Here is a 10,975-nt window from a genome sequence, read left to right on the forward strand (position 1 = left end):
AATGGAGGGAGTGTGTGGGATGGAGATTTTCAGCTTCCAGAGAATAAGAGAGGAAAAAGAGTTTGCTGTAAATTAGAATTGAACGGATAGGCCAATGAACCGAGGAGTGGCAGATGGAGTTTAATTTAGAGAAATGTGAGGTGTTGCATTTTGGTCAAGCAATCCAGGCAGGACTGGCACAGTTAAGGGGAGTGTTACAGAACCGAGAGATCTTGGAGTGCAGGTTCATGGGTCCTTGAAAGTGAGTCTTAGGAGGTCATGGAGTGGCTGTACAGGACATTGGTTAGGCCACTTTTAGAATACTGTGTTCAGTTCTGGTGTCCCTGCTACAGGAAAGATGTTGTGAAACTTTGAAAGGGTTCAGAAAGGATTTTCAAGGCTGTTGCCAGAGTTGGAGTGTTTAAGACAGGAAGAGGCTAAATAGGCCAGTGAAAAGTTTCCGTGGAGCATTGGAGGTTGAGGGGTGACCTTATAGATGTTTATAAGGGGCAGGATAGGGTGAGTACCCAGGTTAGGGGAGCCCAAAACTGGCCGGCATATGTTTGCGGTGAGAGGGAATGATTTAAAAGGGACCTGAGGTGCAACATTTTCATAGAGGGTGATGGAGTCTGATACAATTACTACAAAATTTAAAAGGCATCTGGATGGGAATATGAAGTGGAAGGGTTTAGGGGGATATGGGCCAAATGCTGGCAAATGATTTAGGTTAATTTAGGATTTCTTGTTGGCACAGATGAGTTGGGTTGAAGGGTCTGTTTCTGTGCTGTTTGACTCTAATCATCTTCGGTGAAAGCAAAAGTGTGGTTCTGAAGACTGGACTTTCAGAGCAGCTTTCAAAGATGTTTTGCCTTGACTGGGAACAGAAGAAGTTGGAAATTAAATCTTTTATTTGTGAGACAGCAACTGAATGAGTGAATACATCTTGGAAAGTGAGAATTCATTGAACTGTGGGGATGAAGCCCTACCCTATCCAGTCATTTCTGCTGGTAGATGAGACCCGGACTCAAGATTAGGGGGAGTAGATTTAGGACAGAGATGAGGAGGAACTGCTTTTCCTGGAGAGTAGTGAATCTATGGAATTTTCTGCCAAGGAATCAGGAGAAGCAGCTTCATTAAGTATATTCAAGACACAGTTGGATGGGTTTTTGCAATGGTGGGGGAATTAAGGGTAGTTGGGACAATGGAGGTAGGAGTAGCTGAGACGATGGATAGGTCAGCCATGAGCTGAATGAATAGTAGAGCAGGCTCAATGAGCCAATGGCCTACTCCTGCTTCTATTACTATGGAACTATAACCCTGCATTTCCCATGGCTAACTCACTGAACCTGCACATCCCTGGACACTTTGGGCAATTTAGCCTGGTCAATCCAATTCAAGGCCAGTGAGCAATGTCGTGATCTGGAGAATTAACATCAGAGAATGATAGAAAGGGACAAGGAGAGTTAATATACCAGCAATCAAAACTGGATACTAAAGATCACAAAAATTGAAACTAAAACGGTGTGTCTGAATGTGTGCTGCATTGTAACAAAAGCGAATTAATTGACTACACATTTGAAGAGAAAAGTTATGATCTGTGACTCCTAACGGAGACATGACTTCAGAATGACAAGGATTGGATCCTGAAAATTGAGGGGGTAGTCAAATGGAAAGCAAGATAATGGGAGAGGTGCTAATGAAAGCACTGATCACAGGGTAATCTGGTGTCAGCTTGGATTTCAGGTCCTGGTTTCTCTGTCCTCTGTTGATTTTCCTGTTCCAACAGAGTTAAATGTGGGTCTGCTCTCAGCTCTGCTGGATTTCTCCTGAAGCTTTGACCCCCACCCCCACCCCTTTACACCTTCTGGAACAATAAAACATGCAGTTAATTGAGACCCAATCCACAATCTCCCAGTCTCTCAAACCAATCAGACACAAGAGTGTAGTCATAGCATGGAATCAAACAAGAAGAATGAAACAAAGTTAAATGTATATAGGTGCTCGTGCTTAATTAGATTAGATTCCTATAGTATGGAAACAGGCCCTTCCACCCAAAAAGTCCACATTGACCCTCCGAAGAGTAACCCACCCAGACCCATTCCCCTACATTTACCTAACGTGCACCTAACATGGGCAATTCAGCATGACCAATTCACATGACCTGCGCAACGTTGGACTGTGGGAGGAAACGGGAGCACTCGGTGGAAACCCACTCAGACCCGGGGAGAACGTGCAAACTCCACACAGAATCAAACCCAGGTCCCTAGTACTGTGAGGTAGCAGTACTAACCACTGAGCCACCATGCTGGCCCCAAATGTTTGTTCATTAGGAAGTAAACCAGAAATAGAGCTTTCCCAGGATTCTTATAGTGTCCTACTTGAGGAATACTCTCTCCCTTACATCTATTAGTACCCAGCTATGATTTACAACAATATTTACACCAATGTAAATAAAGCATCTGTTATCAAATAGACATAGAGATATACAGCACGGAAAGAGACTTTTTCTCTCCCTCATGCATGCATGCACACACGTAACTGACAGGAAGTTCTAGGATTTACATATTATTGATACCTGCAACCCATTCTAAACGATGAAAGACTTAATCCAGGTCTGTTCAATATATCATTTCAGTGGCAGGACACTGTAATGTTTTTTCCATGAATTCTGTGCCTTATGATCTTATTCTCCACAATCACCCGATGAAGGAGCAGCGCTGCTAACACCAGTCCTTCCAAATAAACCTGTTGGGTGTTTGATTTTTAACTTTGTCCAGGTTAGGTTGGATTGGCCAAGCTAAATTACCCGTAGTGCTCAGGGATGTGCATTAGTCAGGGCAATAGGGGGATGGGTGTAGGTGGGTTACCCTTCGGAGGGTCGGTACGGACTCCTTGGGCCGAGTGGCCTGCTTCCACACTCTGGGAATTCTCTGAAAGGAAGGGATTACTCTGTTGCAAATTACAGGGCAGCGCAGGCGCAGTGCGCGGAGCTGTTGTCGGCCTTTCCCCGCCCCCTCACTTCATCTATGACGTCATAACGCGGAAGTGGCCCTGTCCGTTTCAGAGTGAAACTCCCTCCCTCTGGGCAACTCTTCATCCTGGGAGGGAGTGGGGGGGAAAATCTGTTCACTTGAAGCAACTGGAGTGATTCCAGGGAGGAGGCAGACTCTGCAAACTCAGGTATGTGTCTTAATTACCCGGGTGAGGAGGGACGGGATGGGGCTGTTTTCCCTCCTGCGCCAGAGACTTAGGGGTGACCTTATAGACTTCTAGAAAAGCACGAGGGGCATGAATAGGGTAAATATACAAGGTCTTTTCCTTGGGATGGGGGAGTCCAGAACCGGAAGGTAATAGGTTTAAGGTAGGGGGAAGATTTAAAAGGGACCTAAGGGGCAACTTTTTCATGCAGAATGTGATGTGTGTAAGGAATGAGCTGCCAGAGGAAATGGTGGATGCTGGCATCTGGATGGGTGTTTGAATAGGAAGGTTTCAGAGGGATATGGGCCAAGTAACTGACAAATGGGACTAGATTGATTTTGGGTATCTGGTTGGCACGGAAGAGATTGACCGAAGGGTCTGTTTCTGTGCTGTGTATCTCTATGACTCTGGCTTTCTACGAACATATATACAGTTTCTGTCTGGTGTTGGTGTTAATGCTTTGATGTCTCCTTTCCCCCCACTTCCCAGGGATGTTAATGTGAGAACAGAGGGGGGAGAGTGAGATGGTGCTTTCAATTTTGTGGAATAACTAAAGAAAAGAACGTTCCCCCAAAAGTAGAAATGCTTGTTCTGAATTTCTACCCTGGACTGACACTGATGACTTTTGTAATCTCCTTTTACAGAGTATTTGGCGATCTGAGGACGGAAGTTTCAAAATTAACAGATGAAGGGCTTATGCCTGAAATGTCGACTTTCCTGCTCCTCGGATGCTGCCTGACCAGATGTGCTTTTCCAGCACTGCGCTTTTCGGCACTGACTGTCCAGTAACTACAGTCCTCACTTTGTTGTCAATGTCTGACAGTCATTCAATCCATCGAGACTGCAACAATTTTTGACTGATTCTGTGAGAAGGAGCAAAGCTTTTTGGTTCCTGTTTGAGTATGTTTTCAGCATCAGTGGGACTGAATAAAAGTCCCTACTGTTGCAGCGCACTGATTGTGGAGCCAGAAACAGTTGTTCAGCCTGAAAAGAGGAATTCACGGTCAGGAGGGGCTCTAAAAGCATTTGTGTACAGCTGAAGCTTCGGCCATGGAAAAACCTGAGGAATCCCACCCCGTGGAGGAATCGTGGAAGTGTGGCGACTGCGGGAAAGGCTTCCGTGCTCCATCTGCCCTGGAGATTCATCGGCGCAGTCACACCGGAGAGAGGCCATTCATTTGCCCCAGGTGTGGGAAGGCCTTCAGCAATTCCTCCGCCCTACTGAGGCACCGATGGGTCCACACGGGGGAGAGGCCCTTCAGCTGCCCCGATTGCGGGAAGGACTTCAGCTATTCTTCTGACCTGAAGACCCACAGGCGGGTCCACACGGGGGTGAGGCCGTTCTCCTGCACTGTGTGTGGGAAGGCCTTCAGCACCTCCTCCACCCTACTGACCCACTGGCGGGTCCACACTGGGGAGAGACCATTCACTTGTTCCGAGTGCAGGAAGGGATTCTCTCAGGTGGGCAAGTTGCGGACGCACCAGCGGGTCCACACTGGGGAGAAGCCTTTCAGCTGCCCCGAGTGTGGGAAGGCCTTCAATGATTCCTCTGCCCTTCAGACCCACAAGTGGGTCCACACACAGGAGATGCCTTTCCCCTGCACAGATTGCGGCAAGATCTTCAGCAATTCCTCCACCCTGCTGAAGCACCAGCGGGTCCACACAGGGGAGAGGCCCTTCAGCTGCCCCGAGTGTGGGAAGGGCTTTACCCAGGCGTCGGTCCTGCTGATCCACCAGCGGATCCACACGGGGGAGAAGCCTTTCTGCTGCCCTGAGTGTGGGAAGGGATTCACTCAGATGGGCAACTTGCGCACACACCAGCGGGTCCACACCGGGGAGAAGCCCTTCATCTGTCCCAAGTGCGGGAATGCCTTCAGCGATTCCTCCACCCTACTGAAGCACCAGCGGGTCCACACTGGGAAGAGGCCATTCCCCTGCCCCGAGTGTGGGAAGGCCTTTAGCAATTCCTCTGACCTGCTGAAGCACCAGCGTGTCCACACGAGGGAAAGGCCCTTCAGCTGTCCCAAATGTGGGAAGGCCTTCAGCGATTCCTCCGCCCTGGTGAAACATCGGCGGGTCCACACGGGAGAGAGGCCCTTCAGCTGTCCCGAATGTGGGAAGGGCTTTACCCGGGCAGCCACCCTGCGGAGGCACCAAGGAGTTCACGTGCCATCGCAGGGGGATTGAAGGAGCGACTGTCGAGTGCCATTATGGACTGGGCTATCAACCCAGTTCTGGAACTCCCAGGTTTGAATCCCACCGCAGCAGATAGCGGATTTGGAATTCGGTCAGAATCTAACAATGAAACCATCGGGCGGGGTCGGGGGGAAGCCCCATTCTGATTCAGTCACATTCTTTTTAGGGAAGGAAACTGCTGTTGTGGGAAAGGATTCACTCAGTCATCCCAGCTGCATCCTTTACCTGGTCTGGCCTACACGTGACTGAGACCTACAGCAGTGTAGTTGACTCCACCTGTTTCCCCCCACTTCTTTCCCTCCCGGCAGATGGGCAGGGAGAAACTTACTTGGAGACAGGGTATGGGTTGAAATCGCTGAGTGAGGCAATACTTCTTCTGGGTTAAGGCTGTACAAAGGATCCAGTTACAAAGGGACAAGTCAGTGGTGACCAATAGGAAAGAAAGTGGTGTTGGGGGGGTGGTGGCGGAGGGGTGCTTTGACCTTGAACAGTTAAAAATCAGCTACGTTTTCAACACCTTTTTGCTGAGGTGATCTGGAGCTGTAACAAAGTTGGGTCGCAATAAAGGTAACCTGAACTTACTGCTGGGCTCAGACTTTGAAAGCTTTGAGCTCCAACAGGTTTTTGTTTTAAAGCTGCTCATTTCTTTCAGCCTCCTGTACTAAGTTTCCAATGCCATGTATCAGATGGAGCAGTGAATGAGTAGCTGGTATCATTAGAAATTGTAAAGTTTTCAGGAGTGTAGAGTGCGTTGTTTCATTGGCATTGTAAAGTTTACTGGCAGCACCGGGAGGTGTGGGCTGTGTTCACGAGATATGATGTGGAGATGCCAGCATTGGACTGGGGTGGATAAAGTTAAAAATCACACAACACCAGGTTATAGTCCAACTGGTTTCTTTGGAAGCACTAACTTTCGGACCGCTGCTCCTTCATCAGGTAGCTGTGGAGCAGGATCATAAGACACATATTTTATAGCAAAAATCACAGTGTCATGCAACTAATAGGATATATTGAACAAACCTAGAGTGCTGTTAAGCCATTCATCTTTTAGAATGGGTTGCAGGTTTTAGTTCGTTAATATGTAAATCCCAGAACTACTTTTAAGTCATAGTCTTGAGATGACTTAAGGTTTATTTTTAAAAAAAGTGATATCTTAGCTCAGACAATGCATTACAGGTGTGAACTTCGAGTCTATCAGTATCCCAATCTTGAATCAGACTGGTTCTATTTCCAAAATAGGAATTTATAAAATATTACATGGATTGACTGGCTGCAGATTGTGTTTTTTTGAGCAAAATTGAATGTATCTGCAAATATAATTCTGCCAATACAAATTCACCCCATAGAGTTGTGCGTGCATGAGAGAGTGTGATTGTGTGCATGTCAGTTTGTGCATGCGAGTGTGAGTAAGACTGTGTGAACATTTGGTAAAGTGTGAGTGTGATGGAGTATAAGTCAGTGAGTGTGTTCGGGGGAGGGTGTGTGTGTACATGTATATGTCTGAGAGAGAGAGCGTGTGTATGAGAGAGGTATGAATAAAAGCGAGTGGTTGCGTTTTGCTAAAACAAGGGCAGGACTTGTACAGTTAATGGTAGGGCCCTGGGTCACGTTGTAAAACAGAGACATGGGGGGAGTTAAGGTACATAGTTCTTTGAAAGTTGCATCACTGCTAGACAGGGTGGTTAAGAAGGCACTCAGCAGCATTGCCTCCACTGTTCACACCATTGAGTTGGGACATCTTGTTGAGGTTGTACAGAATGTTGGTAAGACCACTTTCCGGGTACTGAGTACAGCTCTGGGTGACCCTGTAAGAGGAAGAATACTATTAGAGAGGGTTTGGTAAAGATTTACCAGGACTGGAGGGTTTCAGTTGCAAGGAGAGGCTGGGACTTTTTTCACTAGAACACAGGAGGTTGAGGGGTGCGCTCATTGAGACTTATAAAATCATGGAGTGGAGATAAGGTGAATAGAAAGGGTCTTCTTAGTGTAGGGGAGCTCAAACTTGGGAGACATTTTTTTTAAGGTGTAAAGAGAGATGTAAAAGGAACCTGAGGAGCAACGTTTTGACAGAGGGTGGTTTACATGAGGAATGAACTTGCTGAGGAAGTGGTAGATGCAGGGACAGTTACAACGTTTAAATGACATTTGGATGGGTACATGAAACGAAAGGTTTAGAGGGATATGGGCCAAATACAGGCAAGTGGGACGAGTTCAGTTTGTGAATCAGTGGATGATTTGGACCAAAGGGTCTGTTTCTGTGCTGTATATCTCTCTGAACCAGAAGTGATCTTATTGAAATCAGTAGAATTCTGAAAGGGGCTTGACAGGATAGATAAATGTACCTTTGTTGGGGAGGGTCACAGAATCCTGACAATGTGAAAGCAGGCCATTCGGCCCATCTATTCCACATTGGCCCTCCATATTGCTACCCATCCATACACACCCCCTTACTCCATAATTTCCATGGCTAATCCACCCTAACCTGCACATCTCTGGGCACTGTGGGTAATTTAGCACTGCCAATCCACCCTAATCTATAATTTACCTTCTCAAGAATGTAATTTAAGTACAAAGCTTTTCTAAGAAAAATGTCAGTCTGACTGGACATTGGGACACAAATAGAATTCACACCTCTGTTCAAAAAGCTCTGCATTTCAATGGCATTTTTGAGAAGGTAATTAAAACCAAATTCTGGGATGAACAAACCAAAGAGAAGCAACCCATTCTAAAAAATGAAAGATTTAATCTAAAATTGTTTAATATATCACATTTCCATAATACTTGACTCCTTTGACTATAAATTCCGTGATCATGATCTCATTCTCCACAACCATCTGATGAAGGAGCGGTGCTCCAAAAGCTAGTGCTTCCAAATAAACGTGTTGGATTATAACCTGGTGTTGTGATTTTTAACTTTGTCCATGGAAACTCATGAGTTGTGGGACTTGTAACAGTTGTCATTTTGTGATGTGTTCCAAGTGAAATTTATCCTCTGCTCAGGCACAGGTGAACAGTGTGTTCTTTGACTTTGTGGATGACCAGGCTAGCAGTTATTAAATGCTTCTGTTAACCAGCAGAAGCAAACTGTAGATCAGCAATCGTTACTCAATAGTCCTGGTAATCCTGTTGTGTCAACAGAGAGAGAGAGAGAGGGCGAGGATGTCACATCTAAAGTACATACAGAAAAGTTGTTTTGCTTGTTCAGTCAGTTGAGTTGGTTCTGCACTCAGATGAGAGTAGATACTGCTTTTAATGGATCATAATTAAACACTATGATGGAACACCTTAATTTCAAGGAATGCTGAAAGGGCAAATTGAACTGTAACCTTGAAGAGAGGTGTTCTTCCATTTCTAACCTTGGATAACCCAACTGAGATATTTTTACTGATCGCTCCAGAATCATTTTACTGCTGGATCTTTTCAGGGCAAATAATTTATGGGAGAAAATTTCTATATTGGGAAGGCAGGGAAATTTAAAGAAAAGGCTGTTAAAAGCATTTTAACTGGCCCTACGAGCTCTCATGGGACAGTGCATTTGCCATAAACATTTCAGAGAAATTCTGTCTAACTGTTGGACTGAAAACAGTTTCCCCATTGAATGTTAAACAGCTATTGAGAACATTGCACATTATAAAGTGTGTTCTTGAGGAACGGAGGAGGATTGAATTTGCCAATGTGAAGCACATTTTACAGAGAGAGGAAATTTCTCAGGATTGAAGAGGTTGATAGAAGTCAACAATTGTCAAATTATTTCATGAAAAGTACAGCTGGTATGTGGAGATGACTAGGGATCACAGAAGAGGAGTATCTGTAATGAGCACATAGAAACAAACCCTTCAGTCCAGGCCAACCAGATATCCTAAAGTAATCTAGTGATCTATTTGCCAGCATTTGGCCCGTATCCCTCTGATTCCTTCCTTATTCATATCCCCATCCAGATGCATTTTTTTCTTCGGAGAATACTTGGGTGAGAGCCAAGATATTGCTATTGCTCATCCTTTCCACACTGTGCCTAACCTTCCCTTCATACTAATTGTAGCTGGAGAAGCCTGAAATCTGAAAAGGATTTCCTGAAAAAAAACACTGATTCGAGGTTGGGCTCAGTGATGGATTTTCTAAAGCTTTGCTGTTGTAGTTTTCAATTTGACAAAAAAACTTTCAGTCATTGTTGTCCAAGACAGAGTAGATATTCATTTAAGATATAATTGAGATATATATGTTCTTTACAATGTTTTTCCTTCATTACCAGTGATTGTCTGTCATTTGGTACATTGAGCGTCATCTTTTTGTGATTCAACAGATATGATTTGAATTGAATTCTGTAAGATGGTTTTGTATTTTATTTAACTTTGTGTTAAAGATTTCCTTTTCATGACTTTATTAAAATATCTTAATGTATTATAATGAAGCAGCTAATTTATTCTGAAATTATTTCAATTAGTTGGTCAATTGCCGAATAATAGCTGCATAACTGTTGTAAATATTGACACCCAGGAAAGCTATTTTGTTTAATATATCTTATCAAAACAATAAAATTGTTTTTCATAGGAAATAAAATTTGCAGTCTTTTATTAAATGGTTAAAAGTAACTTTGCACTTAATTGCTCCGTTTGGGATTAAACATTGTGACTTTGATAAAAATACTCTTTCAGAGATTACGGTGAGTGTATTAACAAACAAATGTTGCCATTTGCTCTTGAATTACCTCAAGCTCAATTTGAAATTCTTGAATGAGTTGAATAAGGGGTACACAGTGAATATTTATTGCACTTTGGCAGTGCAGAGAATTTCAGCAATGTATTTGGTTAAACAAGATATGTATCTCTCCTGATAACTTTGTAATTCTTTGATATTTTATTTGTCAGTGCTCGTGCCCAAACATCCTAAAAAAAAATGTTTTGGCATTTGTTGAAGTTGTGAATTTTCAATCTGTTTCACAATTAAATGACACAACCAATCTAAAGATTAAATACATATCACCATCTCTTTGCCGTTGTTATAATAGAAAGTCAACATGTAGAATTGCCAATGAAACATAAACCGTGGCTGCTCTTAATGTGGAAAGACTGAATATCAATTGAAATGATCAGAATTAGTAGACATGATGGCATTGTGCACAAACTGTGAGTAGCGTGAGTTCAGAATTTTTCTGATCACTTTAATTCTGACACATGCAGTGATGGCAGCATCATAATCTGTTTTATTTGTTCATGGAATGAGAGGATCACTGGTAAAACCAGTATTTTTCATCATCCCTTAATTTCCCTTGAATATTGGGTGAGGATAAGATGAGGTTGAATTGCAAGGCCTACTGGCTTACACTGTCCCCTGACAAAACAGAGACTTTGGGAGGAGAACAAAAATTGGAAGTTTAAAATATTGATGCTCCCATTTATCTCTCTCAAAAGGCAGTTGTTTGGTCCATCAAATTTGTAATGGCTCTTTTTATAGAGTCATAGAGATATACAGCACAGTATTCTTCCAATAACAGAGTGACCAGACCTGTACTCCGTACTCTAGAAGTGGCCTCACCAATATCCTGTACAACCTCAACATGCTCGTTTACGCAGTGGTGTGAACAATAAAGGCAATGGTGCTAAAT

The 10,975-nt window shown here is 43.9% G+C and overlaps 1 protein-coding gene across 1 annotated transcript in view; it reads left to right on the forward strand.

The window, feature by feature from the left end:
- The window catches only part of LOC140460039 (uncharacterized), a 69,668-nt gene that overhangs the window by 15,451 nt on the left and 43,242 nt on the right, over positions 1–10,975 (forward strand). Inside the window, exon 5 of the mRNA XM_072554446.1 lies at positions 3,822–5,351. Coding sequence (XP_072410547.1) covers positions 4,228–5,351 — 1,124 coding nt within the window. The 5' untranslated portion in view covers positions 3,822–4,227. The remainder of the gene's footprint in view (positions 1–3,821; positions 5,352–10,975) is intronic.

Source organism: Chiloscyllium punctatum, chromosome 36 (assembly GCF_047496795.1).
Source record: "Chiloscyllium punctatum isolate Juve2018m chromosome 36, sChiPun1.3, whole genome shotgun sequence".
Classification (NCBI taxonomy): Eukaryota; Metazoa; Chordata; class Chondrichthyes; order Orectolobiformes; family Hemiscylliidae; genus Chiloscyllium; species Chiloscyllium punctatum.